The following is a 23,731-nucleotide window of genomic DNA, read 5'->3' as shown; positions in this document are numbered from 1 at the left end:
TCAATTGTAGCATTCAAAAGAGAATTAGACTGTTATATGAAAAGGAAGAATGTGCAGGGTTACGAGGAGAAGGTGGGGGAATGGAACTGAGTGAATTGCTCTTTCAGAGAATCAGTGCAGACATGATGGGCTGAATGGCCTCCTCCTGCATTGTAAGGATTCTGTGATTCTAGATGAGGAAAGCTGGGAAGAGACTCAAGTGAAGCATGGACTGGTTGGGTCGAATGGCCTGTTTCTGTGTCATATTTCCTATTTATTTCAGCCTTCTAGCTTCGGCGGTATTTTGCTTTCATTATTTAGTTTGGGATTTATTAGTTGTGTTTAATTAGGCTTGTTGCAGTTGGGGTAACACAGCGCTCCCTGCAGCTCAGGACTTTGAGCAGCCACGCCGTGACAGCGTGATGAGATCATCACGCTGTCGGTTGACGCTTGAGGCGCCAAGTTGAATTTTGAAAGGAGCGGCGGTTAGAGGAGGTAAGCGCGCGCGAGTACCGTCCTTTGCAAACTAAGCAAAGAACAAACCCGGGAAGATGGGGGTGGTCACTTACTGCAGATCTTGTTTGTTCACATTAATTTGGTGCCTCCGTCGCCCTGTGGAAATTTTAGGCAGTTTGTTACTTAGCGACAAGGGAGCGGGGTGTTTGTGTTTGAATGCGAATTTGTTCAGTCAACTGGGGCGACGCTGGTGCATTGCTTTGTTTTTGCGGCTGGTTACGTTATGTGGCATTGCCTTTTGCAATAAGCTTTGTCAAATGCTCTTCAATTTTGATATTAGCTTTTTGAACGAAGGGTTTTCGGACAGGGGATCGCACTTTTCGGGAGCTAACTTCTAGCGCATGCTTGGTCTGGTTGGGAAACTGACGGATGCCGGTCTCTGGCGCATGCTCAGTTTGGCCGTGGATGACGAGCTGTCGGGAGCTGGCTTATTGCGCATGCTCAGTTCGTTACATAACGAGCTTTAAGGTGAATAGTTCCTATTCAAGTTACACCTGTTGAAGTGCGTGTCAAAATTGCAGCTGCCTGTCTTCTTTGTAGGATAAATCTTAAATGTACAAGTCATAGTTATACAGCACAGAAACAGGCCCTTTGGCCAACCTGTCTGTGCTGACCATCAAGCACCCATCCAGTCTAATCCCATTTTCCTGCACTTGGTCTGTAGCCTTGTATGCTATGGCATTTCAAGTGCTCGTCTGAAAAATACTTCTTAAATGGTGTGTGAGTTCCTGCCTTTACCACCCCTTCAGGCAGTGTGTTCCAAATTCCAACCACCCTCTGGGTGAAAAAATGTTTCCTCAACTCCCCTCTAAAGCTCCTCCTCACCTTAAATCTATGTCCCCGGTTATTGACCCCTCCGCTAAGGGAAAAAGTTTCTTCCTATCTACCCTATCACTGCCCCTCAATTTTGTATACCTCAATCAGGTCCCTCCTCAGCCTTCTCCGCTCCAAGGAAAACAAACCTAGCCTATCCTATCCCGTATGCATTCCTAACCACGTTATCTACCTGTGCTGCTGTATTCTGTGATCTATGGACAAGTACACCAAGGTCCGTCTGTACTCCCTAGGGTCCTACCATCCATTGTATGTTCCCTTGCCTTGTTAGTCCTCTCAAAGTGCATCACCTCACAGTTCTCAGGATTAAATTCCATCTGCCACTGCTCTGCCCATCTTACCAGCGCAACTATATCGTTCTGTAATCTAAGGCTTTCCTCCTCACTATCCACGACACCACCAATTTGCGTGTCATCTGCGAACTTACTGATCATACCTCCTATATTTGTGTCTAAATCATTAATGTACACAAACAGTAAGGGTCCCAGCACTGATCCCTGCGGTACACCACTGGTCACAGGCCTCCATTTGCAAAAACACCCCTCGACTATCACCCTCTGCCTCCTGCCACTAAGCCAATTTTGGATCCAATTTGCCAAATTACCCTGGATCCCATGGGCTCTTACCTCCTTAATCTCCCATGTGGGACTTTATCAAAAGCCTTACTGAAGTCCATGTAGACTACATCAACTGCTTTACCCACATCTACACATTTAGTCACTTCCTTGAAAAATTCAGTCAAATTAGTTAGACACGATCTCCCCCTGACAAAGCCATGCTGATTATCCCTGATCAATCCCAGCCTCTGTAAGTGGAGATTAATCCTATATCTCAAACTTTTTTCCAATAGTGAGGGGAAAAACTTTGATAACATGCCATATGGAGTGCAACCACAACAATAATATGCATCCATATCATGCCTTAAATATAAAGAATGTTAGGGGGTGCTCCACAGCTAATTGAGTGGAAAATAGATGTGGAGCCAGGGAGGAGAAATTACAGATTATCCAAAATGCTTCTGCCTATATCCTACTCTCACCAAATTTTGTTCACCATCCATGAGCCATGATCTTATTGAATGGCGGAGCAGGCTCAATGGGCCGAATGGCCTACTTCTGCTCCTAACTCATATCATCATGTCACCCCTGTATTCGATCAGGTACATGACTCTGGGTCCTTCCCTATTTCTGAAAATGCATCCAGCCCTATATCTCTCAGAACTCTTGCACTCCTCCAGTTCTGGCCTCTTGTGCATTCCTGATTTTCTTTCGGTATCTAGACGCAAAGCTTTGGAATTTCTTCCTAAACCCCTCTACCTCTCCTTTTAATATGTTCCTTAAAACCTAACTCTTTGACTACCGCCCTAATATCTCCTTTTGTCACTTGGTCTCAAATTTTGTCTGATTAAGCCCCTGTGAAGTGCCTTGCCATGTTTTACCATGTTAAAGGGCGGCGCAGTGGTTAGCACCGCAGCCTCACAGCTCCAGGGACCTGGGTTCAATTCTGGGTACTGCTTGTGCGGAGTTTGCAAGTTCTCCCTGTGACCGCGTGGGTTTTCACCGGGTGCTCAGGTTTCCTCCCACCGCCAAAGACTTGCAGGTGATGGGTAAATTGGCCATTGTAAATTGCCCCTAGTGTAGGTAGGTGGTAGTGAATATGGGATTACTGTAGGGTTAGTATAAATGGGTGGTTGTTGGTCAGCACAGACTCGGTGGGCCGAAGGGCCTGTTTCAGTGCTGTATCTCTAAATTAAATAAATTAAATAAATATAAATTTAAGTTGTTGAGTGAATAAAAGCTTGGCTGAAAGAGTTGGCTTTTAAAGGAGGGAAGAGAGATGGGTGAGCAAGGAAGAATGGAGTGTTTGGGAAGGACTGAGGCTTGAGGAAGTTGCAGGGATAGGAATGGGCAAGACCTTGGACAGATTTAAATATGAGAACTGAGATCTTGAGGCATCAGGGGATAGTGAGCAAGTGTGGGTTAGTTGGAGTTTATGGAGGATGGGAGGCTGAGAAAGACAGTTATTGTGTCTGGAGGTGACAAAATAGATGAACCACTTTATTGCAAACACTCAAAACCTCAAGGAATGCAACTAAAACGGGAGTTTCTATAAGAAGGAAGCAATAGATATCAAGGCTGGATTGTGCATAACAATCATTATTTGCCTAAATTTCTTACATCTTTAAAAATGTGAAATGCATGATTTAGCAAATCAGATTTTCAGCTTTATTAGTCTTAAAAATGAACAAAAAATGCCCCTTTTTGTTGAGCCATCTTGAAAAATAATTTGCCTTCCACACAACAGTAACAAACATTGAAGATGACTGCAAACAAGGTCGAACCTTTTTAGGCCAACATTGACCAACACACTTGGATTGAAAGGTGAAAGCCTCAAATTCAAAGGTGTGAAAATTTTCCTTAAAACAATATTTCTGCATGTTATGCTTACAGATAAATGGGAATTGCAATGAATAAAATTATAATAAAATATGTTTTTCATAATAGGGAGTATAGAGGTTGCATTAAAATAAGAATTGCAAATAAATCAATGTGGGTATATATGAGGGCTTCTGCGGCAAAGAGGCTGAAGTAGGGGGTGGAGGCATGTGGGTGTTGTGGAAGTGAAAGGCTGCTGTGTTTATGATGGAAATATGGAGTTAAAAGCTCGGTTCAGGGTTAAACAGGAATCCAAAGATGCAAATAGTTAAGTTCACTAGTGGTTGTGGAAAGAGGACAGAATCAGTGGCAAGGAAATGGATTTTGCAGTGTGGAACAAAGATGATAGCTTTGGTCCTCTCTGGTAAATGTTACTGGTATGTGATACTTCGAAAGGTGAAGCTTTTAATTCTGTAACTTGTATCAATTTATTTTTTACAAGAGTAAGCAAAGTTTCAGATGAGAAATTCTGAGTTATTAAAATTCATCTCCAATTTAATTGTTCGTAATTCCCAAAAGTCAGAACCCGCCGGAAAACAGAGTCCGTTGGGAAATGGCTGTTCTCGGTGTCAGCGGCTGTCGGTTCGAAGACTGACAACAATCTTTTTTAAAAGAACTGACTTTTAAAAGAACTTTAAAAAGAGCGATCCACTCTCTGCAACTGTGAGAGAGTGGTAGAGGGAGGAGAGACCGAGAAGAGAGAGTGGGGGGGGGGGGAAAGAGGGGGAGAAGAGAGAGTGGGGGGGGGGGAGAGGGGGAGAAGAGAGAGTGGGGGGGGGGGGGAGAGGGGGAGAAGAGAGAGAGTGGGGGGGGGGAGAGGGGGAGAAGAGAGAGAGTGGGGGGGGGGAGAGGGGGAGAAGAGAGAGAGTGGGGGGGGGGAGAGGGGGAGAAGAGAGAGAGTGGGGGGGGGAGAGGGGGAGAAGAGAGAGTGGGGGGGGGGAGAGGGGGAGAAGAGAGAGAGTGGGGGGGGGAGAGGGGGAGAAGAGAGAGTGGGGGGGGGAGAGGGGGAGAAGAGAGAGTGGGGGGGGAGAGGGGGAGAGAGAGAGAGTGGGGGGGGGAGAGGGGGAGAAGAGAGAGTGGGGGGGGGAGAGGGGGAGAAGAGAGAGTGGGGGGGGGGGAGAGGGGGAGAAGAGAGAGTGGGGGGGGGAGAGGGGGAGAAGAGAGAGTGGGGGGGGGGAGAGGGGGAGAAGAGAGAGTGGGGGGGGGAGAGGGGGAGAAGAGAGAGTGGGGGGGGGAGAGGGGGAGAAGAGAGAGTGGGGGGGGGAGAGGGGGAGAAGAGAGAGTGGGGGGGGAGAGGGGGAGAAGAGAGAGAGAGTGGGGGGGGAGAGGGGGAGAAGAGAGAGAGAGTGGGGGGGGGAGAGGGGGAGAAGAGAGAGTGGGGGGGGGAGAGGGGGGGAGAAGAGAGAGTGGGGGGGGGAGAGGGGGAGAAGAGAGAGTGGGGGGGGAGAGGGGGAGAAGAGAGAGTGGGGGGGGGAGAGGGGGAGAAGAGAGAGTGGGGGGGGGAGAGGGGGAGAGAGAGAGAGTGGGTTGGGGGGGGAGAGGGGGAGAAGAGAGAGTGGGGGGGGGAGAGGGGGAGAAGAGAGAGTGGGGGAGAAGAGAGAGTGGGGGGGGGAGAGGGGGAGAAGAGAGAGAGAGTGGGGGGGGGAGAGGGGGAGAAGAGAGAGTGGGGGGGGTGAGGGGGAGAAGAGAGAGTGGGGGGGGGAGAGGGGGAGAAGAGAGTGGGGGGGGAGGGGGGAGAGGGGGAGAAGAGAGAGTGGGGGGGGGGAGAGGGGGAGAAGAGAGAGTGGGGGGGGAGAGAGAGAGTGGGGGGGGGGGGGAGAGAAGAGAGTGGGGGGGGGGGGAGGGGAGAGGGGGAGAAGAGAGAGTGGGGGGGGAGAGAGGGGGAGAAGAGAGAGTGGGGGGGAGGGGGGAGAGGGGGAGAAGAGAGAGTGGGGGGGGGAGAGGGGGAGAAGAGAGAGTGGGGGGGGAGGGGGGAGAGGGGGAGAAGAGAGAGTGGGGGGGGGGAGAGGGGGAGAAGAGAGTGGGGGGGGGAGAGGGGGAGAAGAGAGAGTGGGGGGGGGAGAGAGAGAGTGGGGGGGGGAGGGGAGAGAGGGGGAGAAGAGAGAGTGGGGGGGGGAGAGGGGGAGAAGAGAGAGTGGGGGGGGGAGAGGGGGAGAAGAGTGGGGGGGGAGAGGGGGAGAAGAGAGTGGGGGGGGGAGAGGGGGAGAAGAGAGTGGGGGGGGGAGAGGGGGAGAAGAGAGAGTGGGGGGGGGGAGAAGAGAGAGTGGGGGGGGAGGGGAGAGGGGAGAGAGAGAGAGGGGGAGAAGAGAGAGTGGGGGGGGGGAGAGGGGGAGAAGAGAGAGTGGGGGGGGGAGAGGGGGAGAAGAGAGTGGGGGGGGGAGAGGGGGAGAAGAGAGAGTGGGGGGGGGAGAGGGGGAGAAGAGAGAGTGGGGGGGGGGAGAGGGGAGAAGAGAGAGTGGGGGGGGGAGAGGGGGAGAAGAGAGAGTGGGGGGGGAGAGGGGGAGAGAGAGAGTGGGGGGGGGAGAGGGGGAGAAGAGAGAGTGGGGGGGGGGAGAGGGGGAGAAGAGAGAGTGGGGGGGGAGAGGGGGAGAAGAGAGTGTGGGGGGGGGAGAGGGGGAGAAGAGAGAGTGGGGGGGGGAGAGGGGGAGAAGAGAGAGTGGGGGGGGGAGAGGGGGAGAAGAGAGAGTGGGGGGGGAGAGGGGGAGAAGAGAGAGTGGGGGGGGGAGAGGGGGAGAAGAGAGAGTGGGGGGGGAGAGGGGGAGAAGAGAGAGTGGGGGGGGGAGAGGGGGAGAAGAGAGAGTGGGGGGGGAGAGGGGGAGAAGAGAGAGTGGGGGGGGAGTGGGGGAGAAGAGAGAGTGGGGGGGAAGAGGGGGAGAAGAGAGAGTGGGGGGGGGAGAGGGGGAGAAGAGAGAGTGGGGGGGGAGAGGGGGAGAAGAGAGAGTGGGGGGGGAGAGGGGGAGAAGAGAGAGTGGGGGGGGGAGAGGGGGAGAAGAGAGAGTGGGGGGGAGAGGGGGAGAAGAGAGAGTGGAGGGGGAGAGAGAGAGTGGAGGGGGAGAAGAGAGAGTGGAGGGGGAGAGAGAGAGAGTGGAGGGGGAGAAGAGAGAGTGGAGGGGGAGAAGAGAGAGTGGAGGGGGAGAAGAGAGAGTGGAGGGGGAGAAGAGAGAGTGGAGGGGGGAGAAGAGAGAGTGGAGGGGGAGAAGAGAGAGTGGAGGGGGAGAAGAGAGAGTGGAGGGGGAGAAGAGAGAGTGGAGGGGGAGAAGAGAGAGTGGGGGGGGGGAGAGGGGGAGAAGAGAGTGGGGGGGGGGGAGAGGGGGAGAAGAGAGTGGGGGGGGGGAGAGGGGGAGAAGAGAGTGGGGGGGGGGGAGAGGGGGAGAAGAGAGTGGGGGGGGAAGAGGGGGAGAAGAGAGTGGGGGGGGGAAGAGGGGGAGAAGAGAGTGGGGGGGGAAGAGGGGGAGAAGAGAGTGGGGGGGGGGAGAGGGGGAGAAAGAGTGGGGGGGGAAGAGGGGGAGAAGTGAGTGGGGGGGGGGAAGAGGGGGAGAAGAGAGTGGGGGGGGAAGAGGGGGAGAAGAGAGTGGGGGGGGGGAAGAGGGGGAGAAGAGAGTGGGGGGGGGAAGAGGGGGAGAAGAGAGTGGGGGGGGGGGAAGAGGGGGAGAAGAGAGTGGGGGGGGTAAGAGGGGGAGAAGAGAGTGGGGGGGGAAGAGGGGGAGAAGAGAGTGGGGGGGGAAGAGGGGGAGAAGAGAGTGGGGGGGGAAGAGGGGGGGAAGAGGGGGAGAAGAGAGTGGGGGGGGGAAGAGGGGGGAAGAGGGGGAGAAGAGAGTGGGGGGGGGAAGAGGGGGAGAAGAGAGTGGGGGGGGAAGAGGGGAGAAGAGAGTGGGGAGGGGAAGAGGGGGAGAAGAGAGTGGGGGGGGGAAGAGGGGGAGAAGAGAGTGGGGGGGGGGAAGAGGGGGAGAAGAGAGTGGGGGGGGGGAAGAGGGGGAGAAGAGAGTGGGGGGAGAAGAGTGGGAGGGGGAGAAGAGAGTGGGAGGGGGTGAGGGGGAGAAGAGAGTGGGAGGGGGTGAGGGGGAGAAGAGAGTGGGAGGGGGAGAGTGGGAGAAGAGAGTGGGGGGGAGAAGAGAGTGGGTGGGGGAGAGGGGGAGAGAGAGTGGGGGGGGGGAGAGGGGGAGAAGAGAGTGGGGGGGGTGGAGTGGGGGAGAAGAGAGTGGGGGGTGGGAGAGGGGGAGAAGAGAGTGGGGGGGGGAGAGGGGGAGAAGAGAGTGGGGGGGGGGAGAGGGGGAGAAGAGAGTGGGGGGGGTAGAGGGGGAGAAGAGAGTGGGGGGGGGGGGAGAGGGGGAGGGGAGAGAGAGTGGGGGGGGGGAGAGGGGGAGAAGAGAGTGGGGGGGGGGAGAGGGGGAGAAGAGAGTGGGGGGGGGAGAGGGGGAGAAGAGAGTGGGGGGGGGGAGAGGGGGAGAGAGAGTGGGGGGGGGGAGAGGGGGAGAAGAGAGTGGGGGGGGGGAGAGGGGGAGAAGAGAGTGGGGGGGGGAGAGGGGGAGAAGAGAGTGGGGGGGGAGAGGGGGAGAAGAGAGTGGGGGGGGGGGGAGAGGGGGAGAAGAGAGTGGGGGGGGGGAAGAGGGGGAGAAGAGAGTGGGGGGGGGGAAGAGGGGGAGAAGAGAGTGGGAGAAGAGAGTGGGGGGGAGAAGAGAGTGGGAGAAGAGAGTGGGGGGGGGAGAGGGGGAGAAGAGAGTGGGAGGGGAAGAGGAGAGTGGGGGGGAGAGGGGGAGAAGAGAGAGTGGGGGGGGAGAGGGGGAGAAGAGAGAGTGGGGGGGAGAGGGGGAGAAAAGAGAGTGGGGGGGGAGAGGGGGAGAAGAGAGTGGGGGGGGAGAAGAGTGGGGGGGGGAGAGAGGGAGAAGAGAGTGGGGGGGGGAGAGGGGGAGAAGAGAGTGGGGGGGGGGGGAGAGGGGGAGAAGAGAGTGGGGGGGGGGAGAGGGGGAGAAGAGAGTGGGGGGGGGGAGAGGGGGAGAAGAGAGTGGGGGGGGGGAGAGGGGGAGAAGAGAGTGGGGGGGGGGAAGAGGGGGAGAAGAGAGTGGGGGGGGAAGAGGGGGAGAAGAGAGTGGGGGGGGGGAGGGGGAGAAGAGAGTGGGGGGGGAGGGGGAGAAGAGAGTGGGGGGGGGAGGGGGAGAGAGAGTGGGGGGGGGAAGAGGGGGAGAGAGAGTGGGGGGGGGAAGAGGGGGAGAAGAGAGTGGGGGGGGGAAGAGGGGGAGAAGAGAGTGGGGGGGGGGAAGAGGGGGAGAGAGAGTGGGGGGGGAGAGGGGGAGAAGAGAGTGGGGGGGGAGAAGAGTGGGAGGGGAGAAGAGAGTGGGGGGGGGAAGAGGGGGAGAAGAGAGTGGGGGGGGGGGAAGAGGGGGAGAAGAGAGTGGGGGGGGGAAGAGGGGGAGAAGAGAGTGGGGGGGGGGGAAGAGGGGGAGAAGAGAGTGGGGGGGGGGGAAGAGGGGGAGAAGAGAGTGGGGGGGGGGAAGAGGGGGAGAAGAGAGTGGGGGGGGGGGAAGAGGGGGAGATGAGAGTGGGGGGGGGGAAGAGGGGGAGAGAGAGTGGGGGGGGGGAAGAGGGGGAGAAGAGAGTGGGGGGGGAAGAGGGGGAGAAGAGAGTGGGGGGGGGGAAGAGGGGGAGAAGAGAGTGGGGGGAGAAGAGTGGGAGGGGGAGAAGAGAGTGGGTGGGGGGTGAGGGGGAGAAGAGAGTGGGGGGGGGTGAGGGGGGAGAAGAGAGTGGGTGGGGGTGGAGGGGGAGAGAGAGTGGGAGGGGGAGTGTGGGAGAAGAGTGGTGGGGGGGAGAAGAGAGTGGGGGGGGGAGAGGGGGAGAAGAGAGTGGGGGGGGGGAGTGGGGGAGAGAGAGTGGGGGGGGGGGAGAGGGGGAGAAGAGAGTGGGGGGGGGAGAGGGGGAGAAGAGAGTGGGGGGGTGGAGAGGGGGAGAGAGAGTGGGGGGGGGTGGAGAGGGGAGAAGAGAGTGGGGGGGGGAGAGGGGGAGAAGAGAGTGGGGGGGGGAGAGGGGAGAAGAGAGTGGGGGGAGGAGAAGAGAGAGAAGAGAGTGGGGGGGAGGAGAAGAGAGTGGGGGGGGAGGAGGAGAGTGAGGGGGGAGAAGAGAGTGAGGGGGGGAGAGTGGGGGGTGGAGGAGAGTTGGGGGGGGGTGTGGGGGGGTGAAGAGAGTGGGGGGGGTGAGGGGGGAGAGAGAGTGGGGGGGGGTGAGGGGGGGGTGAGAGAGTGGGGGGGTGAGGGGGGGTGAGAGGATGGGGGGGAAGAGGGGGAGAAGAGAATGGGGGGGGGGAGAGGGGGAGAAGAGATTGGGGGGGGGAGTGGGGGAGAGAGAGAATGGGGGGGGGGAGAGGGGGAGAAGAGAATGGGGGGGGAGAGGGGGAGAAAAGAATGGGGGGGGAGAGGGGGAGAAGAGAGCATGGGGGGGAGAGGGGGAAGAGAGCAGTGGGGTGGGGAGAGAAGAGAGGGGGTGAGACCGAGCGGGGGAGAGAGATAGAGATCCTGCTGGCTCTCCACGGAGCTATGCAGTCAGTGTCAGCCCCGGTTCAATCTAGCCCTGCGTCTATTTTTCTCAGGTGGCCATCCAACTTCCTCTTGAAGTTATTTGTCATCTCCACTTGTACCACCCTTGTGGGCAGCGAGTTGCAGGCCGTTGCCGACCCGCTGCATTAAAAAAGTGCTTCCTCATATTCCCCCGCATCTTTTGCACAAAACTTTCAATCTGTGTCCCCTAGTCCTGGGGGGAGGGTAGAAAGAATGAGACACGCAAAGAGAGCACGGGGAGATGGGGAAGAGCAATTAAGGTCTCTCCTGAAAGGTGGACATCTTTCCAGAATACTCTGCATCGCTACATCAAGTGTGCGGGCAGAGATTGACTACTTATTAAAGCAATAAACAATGTCATTAAATCACTTTTCAATATAGTGATGAGAAAGTAAGTCAATAAATTAGTCTTCTCATTTAAAGCTTCTTCATAAAAATGCACATTTGTTGTTCTTAGTAAGAAAGCATGAGAAACATTATATTAAATATAAATGATAGTAACTGTCACAATAAATTCAAGGAACCATTATGATCACTTATTCACTTACTGTGCTAATCTTATACGCAAGGCTAATCTGATCTCTAAAATATCGCTGTTTTCTTGACAGCTCAAATGGAGGGGGAGAACAGACTTACTTATCCTATTTGCAAATTGGATTATATTGTGAGTTTTTGTCGCAAACTGATTTTAAGTGGATCAGAAGCTAACAACTTCACAAAAGCTGACCTATCAAAAGTAAGTATTTTAATATTTTTTAACCATTGTAAAGCCATGGTGTTGCTCTCACGCAAGGATTTATTGTTTTATAGGGACAGGAGTATTAAATAATGTAATGTACATTACAGTTATGTTCTTTTGGGCTAAAGGGTCTAATTGCTATAGACACACACCTGATGCCAGTCACAAGCTAATTCCTCCTAATATCACTATCTGTCACAAATATGATTCTTGACTCCTTCCTAAGGTCAGAAAACATAGCTAAAATTATCAGCTTTTTTTCTTGAGACAGTTCTGCATGTATAATATTGTTTAAATTGTCACGTAAAATTTTATATATATCCTACTTCTAATGCGTTAGAGGTTTAGCTGTTGCAAGGAGAGGTCCTAGGCTGTGGAATTTGGGGAATGATGCATATTCGGAAAGAAGTTTGTAAGATTTCTGAGAGCGAAGTAAGTATTTTTTGATGGGAACCTAGAAAATCAGGTGTCTTTTTTGTCAATAAACAAGTGCACCGTTGCGTAACCATTTGAGTCCTCCGTATGTTCAAAAGACAGTTGCTGTAACTACTTGGATATAATTGCAAAATACAAAAATGCTATTTTTAAAATTTGACATAGAGCATGCCTAGACTTTAAACTGTGAATGTTTAATTTGGTTTCCTTTTGTAAAATATTTCCACAATACCTTATCACAGGCATTTCTAAATGGAAAGTTGAGCTTGCGTAGCTGGATAATAACCAAACTAAAATAGCTGAGAAGCTGAGAGATTGAATGTGGACTGGGGAAAGTTTGTTGCTGAAGCACTAAATGAACATATGGTGTCTTTTTTTTTAAACTACACAAACTGTTGCATATTCATATAATAGATGGGGACTGGGCGTACAAATTTTTGTAATACAAAATTTCTATCCTGGAAAAAGTACTATGTAATATAGATATGTCTAGTACATGACCGTAGCACTTCAGCTGCTACACTTTGTTATAGAGGCAAAACAAAAGAAGAAAACCAGGCATTTACAAGCAATTTATGACCTAAGTTACAATAATTGGCGGTTACTATTACTGAGTTTATTAGCTAAATATCACAATGATGCTTGAAAGTGAAGTATTTGAGCTTAACTATTCTGGCACACTAATGACATTTTATTTTTGTTTCGACAGCCAGAAGCTGTACAGCGGTTGTATATGAGATGTCTACAGATTATCTTTGATGCACGACCAGATTGCTTCTACATGGTTAGTAAGAAATTGGGGAGAATATCAGAAAAGATGCTGAACATATTGTTTTTGTTCTCCACCTCTGTGCGTACATCAGCTGTAGTGTGCTGGTAATGTGGCTTGCCAGTGGAACAAGTGAAAATTGACAAGTATATATGAATTGGGCTTTGTTTACTCTCCCAGATACTTAACTATGGACTTGAATGTATTAATTCTCCTCTGAAAAGTGCATTTCTTGGCCTCTCTTTCCATGGTAGAATTGGGTACCATTGATCTCTTGGAGTTGCTACAGTTGGTCGTGGTATACCAGTGGACTAACCCATGAACTCAGCTAAATTGCCCACTTTTGAACAGTTCGTTGCATGGTCACCTTCGGGCATTTTGGTTGTATTCCACTACAGTTGACTTGTTGATATTTAGAGCTAGCTTAGCTGCTTACAGAATCACAAAGACTCAAGTTAATGTATGGTACAAGTGTTATCAAATTCATAGAATATTTGAGTTGTATGAAATTTTTTTTTGCAACGTAATAGATACCCATTTGTTGTACTCTTGGAATACTGGATAAAGTGCCCTAAAGTTCTTGACTTTAATATTAAAGGACATTTTATTCTGTATAACCTCTTTCTATCGGCCAACTTCTTAAAAAAGTGTGTCATGACATGGAATGTGTTTTTTTGAAGCACTTTTGTATGTTGCAAATAAACCTGTCTGTTTTATATGTAGATGCCTGGAGATGAAAATATGCCATATCCTCAACTTTCTGAGGGTTTTGTTCCAATTATGAATCTATATGTTTGCATGTAAGTATCAGATTAGTCTAGTAGAATAAGGCATCTTGTGTATATGAGAATCAAAGGTAAAGTTTGTGAAGCTTGTTTGATGCATAGGTGGACTGTCAAAGTTTCTCTGTTACCAGCATTTATTTAGCATGTGTATTTATTACTTTATTCACTGTAGCTGTCATTTAAATATTCCTTACTGATCCAATTTCAATCTTTTTTTGAAGAGTATTGGAGAAACTTAACTCCAGTCTTAATGTAGGTCTCAGCATTTAATCCATATCAGATTTGTGGTTGGATTGAAATGATAAGTAGAGATGGTGTAAACACTTCTGTCAGAGTTTTGGTACGATCTCCAATGTAAGCTAAATTAATTTGTGCAAACAAGATGAGTTTGTGCAATCAGGTCTTACATATGTAATTAGTTTTAATGAAATCCAAAATCTGAACTTTGAAAATGGTTTTGTATAGATTATAGGAGAGATGTTTGGAAGGAGTTTGCATTACAAATTTTGGGTCTGCCACATACTTTTGATTCTGTGACACTAACCTTACAACCCCTGTCATCTGAAAATACCTTTATTGCCCAGAATCCAGTTAAATTCTCCCAGTCTGACTTGACACTTCAGGTGTGCACTTTTCTGATTTTCTTTTTTATAACTGCCTTCTGACATATCAAACTAACTATATCAGAAAGAATTTCAATATCTGCTTCATTTGTAATACTTTGAGAAGCAGAGATTTATCATGCAATGCCCATAAACACCCAAAATGAATAAGCAGTTATTGCTACAGGGACTCCTTTAAATGATTTTCATCATTTTATCTGTTCTTCAGGGTAACTAGGCCTCTAGTTACCTGGATGACATTTTCTACACTTTTTATAAATAGAGACGTTCTGTTTGCTTGTTCCAGTTCCAAGGAACTTCATGTGTGCTCAAATGATTCCTTTATAAAGAAATTTGTGCTCCACAAAGTTCCTTCCTATTCTTCAGCACTATTATATTTGCTGTTTGGTGCAGAATATGTTTTAGTCTCTAATGTTTTTGTCTCTACTAGGCTGGTTGGCAAATTATTGCAAATATTTATTGGAGTTAAGTTCTTGTAAATATTTGAAACTTATTTTACATCAATTCAAGTTACATCCTCTGATCTAATGTTTCTGTCCCAAAGTGTTTCAGTTTCACTTCTATCTATCTATACCATTTAATATTTGATGAGGTCACCCCTTAACCACCTCCTTTCTAGCCTGGTGAGAGGGAGTCGCCAACAAGTTGATGGCGAGCTGCTGGTAGCTCACGTTGGTCTTTGAGTAGCTCGCATTAAGTCTTGAAAAATTGCACTTTCACTGTGTCTCCTGACAATGCAGTCCAATCGCCCATTTCATCCGAAGTTTATCCACACTCACCACATTAATACACACATGCGCACCTTGACATTACCACGTGTACAGACATAACAGGATGAGTGAATGGCAAGGAGGGTGACGAGTGAGTGGGAAGGAAGGTGACAAGCGAGCGGCGAGAACAAGCACGGGGAGGGTAACTCGAATCTTGAATGCTGAAGTCAGCCCATCCAAAAAAAGACATGCTGGCTGGAATTTTACATTGTGTTGGTGGCCCTGCCCACCAATTGAAAAGTCGGGAGAGCATGCACCTCCGCCAGGCCTGGAAGCCATGCAGCAATTCTGTATGGCCCAGGCCGTCAATTGGCCTCAGTTGGGACTCCTGCCTCCCCGCCCCACCCCTGAGGCAGGAAGTCACGCCTCCAAGAGCTGCCGACCAATCAGAGGGCCAGCAGCTCCACAGTCCCAGCCATGCCACCGGGAGTGGTGGCCACTGCTGGGACTGTACCCAGCCAGAAGAGGACCATGGGCGCCAGCCTTCAAAAAGGTAAGTGAGGAGTGGGCCTCGCGGGGGTCAATTGACTGGGCCCTTGTGAGGGGATGGGGGTCGGAGTCTAAGGTGGGGTGCGGGGGGAGGGGGGATTTTGCCGGGGAGGCCATGCTGCATGGGGGGCCCCTCTGGGGCCCAGGGTGCCTGATCAGGAGGGCCCTGCCCCCACCCCAACCCCCCCCCCCCCTCCCTCCACTCCTTCCGCAAGGAGGCTGTCGTTTTACTGGGCGGACTCTTGAGGTGCCGAAGTGCCATTTGCCACCTCCCCGTCACTGGTAAAATAGGAGCGGGGGCAGGTAGGTAACAGGAACAACAGCCCCTGCCTCCCACTCGATTTTACACCTACAAGCCTGCTCCTGGGGTTTGTTGGTGGGGGAGCATAAAATTCCGGCCACTATTTTTTGCTTACATGCATTAAAGACGACTGTGTCTGTCTAATCTATGGCGTGGGAGTTGCAGTTAGAAAAAAGAGCAATGTCGAGAGGCATTTTGCAATGGTACACAAGCATTTTGAGAAAAGTTTTCCTGCAGGAAACAGTTTCCAAACAAAAAATGTAAGTGAACTAAAGGTGGCATTGCAGAGACAACAATCATTTTTAACTAAACCTGTGTAGAAAGCTCACATGGTAATCGAGGCATCTTTTCAGGTTGCTCACTTTTTAACCTAAAACAACCAGAATTTTCATGTGGTGCAATGATAAAGGGCGTGATGACTGTTATGTCCAAATTGATATTCAAAGGTTTCAAAAAGAAGCCAGAAATTATGTCTGCCATATCTGATGTGCAGTTAGGGGCGAAGCCCATACCAAGAAGGGTATTGGCATAATCTGCACGTGTTTCAGAGCATTTAGTGAGGGATTTAAGAACTTGTCAGTGGTTCTCCATTCAATGTGATGAATCGGATGACTCCAGCAACACTGTCCAGCTGGCTGAGTTCATTCGGATGATGTTTGAAGACTTCACGGCTAAAGAGGAATTCTTGACATTGAAAGCCATTACCAGAGGAGTTGATATCTACAACACAGTTGAGAATTATCTAGCAAAAAAGAATGTGCCAGTAGAGACGTTAGTGTCAATAACAACCGATGGAGCCCCTTCAATGACTTGTTAGTTTCATTGCAAGTTACAAGTTGCAAAGTAGACCCAATTTCCCTCATTTCTTGAATTGCCATTACATCATTCATTAGCAGGCAATTTGCGGCAAAGTAATGGGGATTTGATCATGTTTTGACTCCTGTTGTGAAAATAATCAGTTCAATTCATGCAACATGTCAGTTGTTGAGAAGTAACTTGAACAATCATCCGATAGTTTTGCTGCACATTGAAATCCAGTGGCTTAGCAGAGGGAAAGTGCTGCGCGATTTCTTTCCCTTGTGTCAGAAATTAAAGCTTTTATGGAGTCAAGGAACGAAAGTACCACCCAAATATCAGACAGTTGCATGGCTGCTTAGCTTGACATTTCTAACAGATGTGACAGAGAAATTAAGAAGCTTGAACTGTGAAATTGCAGGGAAAACAAAAAAACAATTGGCAACATAAGTGCAGTGAAAGCTTTCAAATTGAAACTGGACTTTTGGGCGCAACAATTGCAGAAAAAGAAAATGCAGCACATTCTGACTGTGCTCCAAATAATGGCAGAAAATGAAGCCGCTTCTGGAGACCGGCAAGTACAGTGATCTCTTGACCATGCTTGACCAAAAGTTCAGCGACAGATTTTGTGACTTTAAGCAGCTGGAACCGTGTGTGATGTTTACTTCACACTCCTTTTATTGAAGTGGATGTAAGTTACATTTTTGAACCAGTGAGCTCGCTGTTTAACTTGGATTGTGCTAATTTGGAAATGGAGATTATTAATCTTCAAAATGACATTAAATGGAAATCAAGGAACCCTGCAACTGACTTCTGGAGTGTTGTGGATACGGAGAGGTGCAGCAACGAGGATGACTTCCTTGTTTGGATCCACATATCTTTGCGAGTCCGCCTTTTCTGACATGAACTTTATCAAATTGAAATTTTGAAGCCTAATGACTGACAAGCATCTAAACAACTCCATCACGGTTGCCCTCTCCAGTTACAAGCCGAATTTCGCAGAACTGGTGGACAGCATGCAGTGTCAAGCATCACATTAAAATAAAGTTAATATCAGTTTTCCTTCATATATTTTAATTATAATAGCTACATATTTAGTTTGTATTTAGCCATCAATATTTTTCACTATATGTTTAAGTGGCTCGTGATATTTTTCGTTTATCAGAAGTAGGTCTCACTAAAGAAAAGGTTGGAGACCCTGCTGTAGACCTTAAGGTTTCTTTAACTTTTCCTCCAAGCTCATCTTATTTATTTTAAAAGAGAGTTTTTGCATTGGTAACTGACTTCAGTATTGTACATGTAGTCAGATTCTGGGAATTTTGTCACTGCTTCTCCTACTGTCACTTCGGTTGAAGATCAGCAGAAACACTGTTTATGCACATAATTTGGGTTTCCGTCAAAGTGGTAGAAGCCCTGAGGAATCCCCAGTCATAGTATTGGTCTTGACTTTTCACTCTTTGGATTCTGGCAGTTATTTATCAAAGTTGATGGAGTTTCTTATTTTTACTACACAAATCCCTGTTACTGATCTAATCAGAAAATGTAGCTAAGTTTTAAAACAAGAATACATTGGGCATGGTTATTTACGGATGGGTATGTTCTGACAAATATTAACTATTTTAAAAGGCTAAACTGTGTTTAGTTGTGCAATATTTTATGCTAAGCAGAATTTGACTTTTGTAGAATTAACTTTAATTGCATTTGCATTGCAGCAAACAGATACTGTTAAATTTGTGCTGGATTGTTGTCTCAGATGCCATAACATTGTTCAAACTAATTTTTCTTTGTCTCTCTTAGGCACAATTTAATATCACTATGTGCAATTCCAACTTTTGAGATGGTTGACCTCTTGAACCCTAGTAAGTTTTCCATTTTTCAAAATTAATTTAAGTTCTAGATTCAAACATGCTGAGTGCAAGCCATCATAAATGTATATACCAAGACTAGGGACATTAGACAACTTTATCTCTCATAATTACTTTGGGTTAACTGTCATCCACAAGTTTTCAATTATATGGGTTATTTGCCCATGCAGGTACACTTGCCATTTATAATAAAGGTCAAAGACACCACTCAGCTTGTTCGCCTGTATTAAATCATAGTGCTAAGCTGACTAAATTGAAAAAAAAAGAAATGCTTGCATTTACATAGCACCTTTGACGACCACCAGACGTCTTAAAGCGCTTTATAGTCAATGAAGTACTTTTGAAGTGTAGTCACTATTGTAACGTAGGAAACATACCAGACAATTTGCACACAGCAAACTTCCAGGAACAGCAGTGTGATAATGAACAGATAATCTGTTCCTTGTGATGTTGATTAGGGGATAAATATTGGCCAGGACACCAGGGATAATTCCCCTGCTCCTCTTTGAAATGCTGCCATGGGGTTTTTTACACTCACCTAAGAGGGTAGACTGGTCCTCAGTTTAACGCCTCATTGGTTTAAAGTCTCACCCAAAAAACAGCACCTCTGAGTGCAGCACTCCCTCAGTACTGCAGTGGAATGTCAGTCTTGATTTTTGTGTTCAAGTCCAGGAGTCCCACTCCTGGACTTGAACCCATAACCTTCTGACTCGAGAGTGCTACCAACTGAGGCACAACTGATACACAATTATAGAATTATCTTTGAACAGAAAAGCACCAGGAAATGCTTCTAAGGAATTATGCTTCCGACTGACTTGCATCCAAGTAAAGTATATTCTATCCAGCTTGAAAACTCCCCTCACAGTACTTGTGTGTAGCATAGCCAATAATGAATCAAAAGAGTTAATTCATGGGGAAAATGCTTCATTTGTATTGCATCCATTTCCATATGGCCAATGACTACAGGAGTACGGCCTGTTGCTCAGAAATTGACGGGCGATGTTAGAGGTGGAAATAGGCGGTCTTAGTGAAAGCACGAATATGTGTTGGAAGCTCATTTCAGGGTCAAATATGGATATCAAGGTTGCAGACAGACTGGTATAGTCTCAGACAATTGCCACAGAGAAGGATGGAGTCAGGAGCATGGGGACGGAGTTTGGAGTGGAAATTGAAGACAGTGGTTTCCGTTGTTCCAATGTTTAGTTATAGGAAATTTCTGCTTATCCGGTTGTCGGATAGGAAGTCTGATAATTTAGCAATGTAGGAGTCAAGAGAGCTGATGGTGAGGTAGAGCTGAGCGTCGTCAGTATACATGTGAAAACTAACGCTGTGCTTTTGAATGATGCTGCCCAGTGGTAGCATGTAGATGAGAGATAGGAAGGGGCCAAGGATAATTCCTTGGGGTCACCGGAGGTAACAGTGTGGGAACAGGAAGAGAAGCCATTGCAAGTGACTGTCTGGCTATGACTACCTCCAAGGTAACTCTGTGTTCTATCTGCTTCGCGGCGTTCTCAATTTGCCTTCCTTAAATCTTCCCTTCCATTTGAAGGTTAAGTCCTCCTGAAATCTGGTACGAAGATTAAATTATCTGCAACAGTAATTTGCTTTAACCAACTGAAGTCCGATGATACAATAATCACAGCCCAGACACTCCTCCACATGGACATTGGATATCATTCCAGCATCAATGTTAAGGACTAAATCCAATAGAATATATTACCTAAACATTAACTAAACGAGCACAATCGTTGACTGCATCAAAAATATTTATGCCTACCTTCTGGATTTGATTACTTTCCAATCTGTCCACCCCCTACCCAAGCAACACTACACTGGTTTGCTGCTCTTCTGGTTTGCTCAAGAAGTTCCTTATCTTTGCTGAACCTGTTGTCATGAAGGTCTATAACAGGTGAAAAGATCAATTTTGAACCTACTTCTCATTCCAGATGCACTTAAATTATTTTAATCCTTCTCTGTTCAACAATTTTTCTGTGATTTCCCCCAGAACCCTATATTGCAATCTCGCATGCACTGGGCCTCCTTGGTGGTGTGGGCACTTATTTGCTTCCTACAGCCTGTAGAAGTATGACCAACTTTGTCAGCAGGAATGCTCCAGCTTGCAGCAATGCTTCTGTTCACATAATACTTTCAGAATTGTGGATTCCTAAGGCATGTCCAAACTAAACAATATAAGCAATACTGAGTTACAAATTGGTGCAGTGCATTCTTCCTATCCAAGTCAGCTGTGTAGCCTGTAATATTTTTAAATACGGACAAACTTATTGGCAGATCAACTGTTTTTGCTGATGAGAGATATCAAAAGATAGAGTTCTGCAGGCAGGATAAGATTGGGAAGCAGGACAGATTTAGCCAACTATTCTACAGTGCTGGGTTGAAGTTCCGTTTGAGAAATGCCCAGGAAGCCATATTACAACAATCAGATTCTGGTGGATGGTACTTGTTAAACAGCTGTGCATGCGTAGCACATTTATTGAGAACTATTTGATTGCTGCATGTGATTTTTTTGTTAGCTTCTCTACAAGGATCTTCCCCATCTAAATTCTATACTAATGTGGTATAGTCTTGTGTTGTAGGGGATGCAAAGTGAAGAATATAGATTACCTACCTCAAATGATAGACATCCTCTGAACACTACAGAACTACACAACCACTGTTTTGAGCTCAGCAAGCTGTATGTTATGTGTGCATGCTGTAAGGTAGCTAATAGTTACCCTCCAGAACAGATCATTAACACTATTAGCAATATGTGTGAAAAATTGAAGCTTGGAACAAGCTCCCTCTGATTCATTGTTATGCCTCCTGTGTTCTCTAAGTGTTTTTTTTTCTGGAAAAGATCTAGGAGTGGGTTAGTAATTCAGAGATTTGTCCTGATCTACAAACTTACTTTTTTATTACTTTTTCATTGGTCTGAGGAAAAATATGAGTGTCCATTTTCAGTATTTTCATTACAGAGCTTGGTATTGCAGGCAACCTGTTAATAATTGCAATTGACATTATGTTAAGTAAAATGTCCTTTAGAATTATGAAGTTGAAGAGATATTGAAGCAAACAAAATATACTTTTGAAACATGGCAGGGGAAATACCTTTTATTTGTTTTGAGGTGCAATCGTATTGAATGATTTATATTGCTGTATTATGGTTTAATTTATTTGTTTGTATAACAATTTTAGGAACTGATCTTCAAAGTACTTAACTGCGTGTAAGATACTTTGGGATGTTGCGGGAGCTATAAACAGGACTCAATTTTTTTTTTCTTCCTCTTTCTCACTCGCTCATCTGTTATGCTAAATTTTTTTAAACAAAGAAACAAAACGTACCATTGTCATCTTGAGTGGCATCATCAACTTTCTTCAGTTCAGAAAAAGAACTCTGGAGACCTATCTGAACCAACAAAAAAGTTTTGTAAGTATTCATTTTAATTGCAAGGTAATCCTATGGTCTCTGTAAAGCAAAAGGCATGTAGCAATATTCCTGTAACAATTAGAATGATTGGTCATGTACCAAAATATAAGGGAGGATTGAATTAGCTTGTCATTATTGTGTGCAGGATTTATTTTTCCATTCTGTATTTTGTTTTTAGTCTTGGTGTATATCTGTCATTCTTCTTGTGAAATTAAGAGAGAATTTTTTTTTTCTAATGCCTGTGATGTAGGCACAAGTGTTTGCTTACTTTCCAGTGTGGCTGTTTACTCCATTTGTCCTCATGGCTTACTCCTGTTGTACGTTCCTTTCTGTTTATTTTTCATTTAATCATTAGATTTTTAGATTAAAACTTTATTTCTTGATAGTAAAACTGCTTTTCGCATCATCTATATAACAGCAAAAATATGTTCAGTTGTGAGTGTTGAGCAGAATTGCATATAGGAATAACCAATATTATGGCTGGCGTTTGCCATCATTTCTCTTGTTCGTTGATGATGTTTGTGATAAGCATTATTTTAGTGACTCATTGGACTGAATTTTACAGACCCCCCAATGTCAGGGGTCGTGGTGGAGGGGGCCGGAAAATGCCTCCGGCAGAGGCCTGCCACAGACCTCGACGTCAGGAAGGCATGGCCCGATATTACTGGCAACAAAAAGGTCTCGTGGCCGACCCCCCACCCTCCCTCTGCCGCTTGGTGACAGGTGCCAAATTTAAATATGTAAATTAATTTAAATTAAGGAATAAATTACCTTCTCGCTCCTGCCGTCTGTCCCGGTGCAATATTGGTGCCGGTGGCTGGCACTCGTGCACCTTCCGGAGTGGGGAGCAGGCAAATATTTGGTTTGGGAGTGTGGGGAGTGGCGTCAGTCATTTCATGGTGTAGGGGATGTTGGGATGGGGTTTATGAACTTTTTGGGGGTGGGTGGGGGCGTAAGGTCAGGTGCACAAGGTAAGGGTGCAAGGGGGAGAAAACAAAGAAAAGTACAGCACACGAACAGGCCATTCGGCCCTCCAAGCCTGCGCCGATCTTGATGCCTGCCGAAACTAACACCTTCTGCACTTCCGGGGCCCATATCCCTCTATTCCTTTCCTATTCATATATTTGTCAAGATGTCTCTTAAACGTCGCTATCGTATCCGCTTCCACCACCTCCACTGGCAGCAAGTTCCAGGCACTCACCACCCTCTGTGTAAAAAAACTTGCCTCGCACATCCCCTCTAAACTTTGCCCCTCGCACCTTAAACCTATGTCCCCAAGTAACTGACTCTTCCACCCTGGAAAAAAGCTTCTGACTATCCACTCTGTCCATGCCGCTCATAACTTTGTAAACCTCTATCATGTCGCCCCTCCACCTCCGTCGTTCCAGTGAAAACAATCTGAGTTTTTCCAACCTCTCCTCATAGCTAATGCCCTCCAGACCAGGCAACATCCTGGTAAACCTCCTCTGTACCCTCTCCAAAGCCTCCACGTCCTTCTGGTAGTGTGGCGACCAGATTTGCACGCAATATTCTAAGTGTGGCCTAACTAAGGTTCTGTACAGCTGCAACATGACTTGCCAATTTTTATACTCTATGCCCCGACCGATGAAGGCAAGCATGCCATATGCCTTCTTGACTACCTTATCCACCTGCGTTGCCACTTTCAGTGACCTGTGGACCTGTACGCCCAGATCTCTCTGCCTGTCAATACTCTTAAGGGTTCTGCCATTTACTGTATACCTCCCACCTGCATTAGACCTTCCAAAATGCATTACCTCACATTTGTCCGGATTAAACTCCATCTGCCATTTCTCCGCCCAAGTCTCCAACCGATCTATATCCTGCTGCATCCTCTGACAATCCTCATCATTATCCGCAACTCCACCAACCTTTGTGTCGTCTGCAAACTTACTAATCAGACCAGCTACATTTTCCTCCAAATCATTTATATATACTACAAACAGCAAAGGTCCCAGCACTGATCCCTGCGGAACACCACTAGTCACATCCCTCCATTCAGCAAAACACCCATCCACTGTTACCCTCTGTCTTCTGTGACTGAGCCAGTTCTGTATCCATCTTGCCAGCTCACCTCTGATCCTGTGTGACTTCACCTTTTGCACCAGTCTGCCATGCGGGACCTAGTCAAAGGCCTTACTAAAGTCCATATAGACAACATCCACCGCCCTTCCCTCATCAATCATCTTCGTCACTTCCTCAACAAACTCTATCAAATTAGAGAGGGCAGGTAATTAATTCTGTGGTTATTGGAGAGCAGTGAGAGAGGGCCAGGATCAATTTATTTAATTTTTAAAAATCAATATATCTTTAAATATTTAAGTTTAATGATAGGGCTCGAAGCTCTTCAAAAATGGCATCAGCACCTGCGCAAAGGCAGCTGATGCCATTGCCGGGACAGATGATCCG

At 47.8% G+C, this 23,731-nt stretch overlaps 1 protein-coding gene across 3 annotated transcripts in view; it reads left to right on the top strand.

The window, feature by feature from the left end:
• Nucleotides 1-421: 421 nt before the first annotated feature.
• The window catches only part of nuf2 (UF2 component of NDC80 kinetochore complex), a 42,462-nt gene continuing 19,152 nt past the window's right edge, over nt 422-23,731 (top strand). The window contains exons 1-6 of one of the 3 annotated variants that reach the window (XM_068036504.1): nt 422-474; nt 10,918-11,045; nt 12,193-12,267; nt 12,976-13,052; nt 17,813-17,874; nt 21,207-21,304. In XM_068036504.1, coding sequence (XP_067892605.1) covers nt 10,923-11,045; nt 12,193-12,267; nt 12,976-13,052; nt 17,813-17,874; nt 21,207-21,304 — 435 coding nt within the window. In that variant the 5' untranslated portion in view covers nt 422-474; nt 10,918-10,922. Of the gene's footprint in view, nt 475-796; nt 964-3,633; nt 3,732-10,917; nt 11,046-12,192; nt 12,268-12,975; nt 13,053-17,812; nt 17,875-21,206; nt 21,305-23,731 lie in introns of those variants that run through there. The other 2 variants (XM_068036506.1, XM_068036505.1) reach the window with 2 other exon arrangements.

This window comes from Heterodontus francisci, chromosome 8 (genome assembly GCF_036365525.1).
Source record: "Heterodontus francisci isolate sHetFra1 chromosome 8, sHetFra1.hap1, whole genome shotgun sequence".
Classification (NCBI taxonomy): Eukaryota; Metazoa; Chordata; class Chondrichthyes; order Heterodontiformes; family Heterodontidae; genus Heterodontus; species Heterodontus francisci.
The sequence above is the reverse complement of the archived record's forward strand: the minus strand, read 5'-3'. Positions and strand labels throughout refer to the sequence as shown.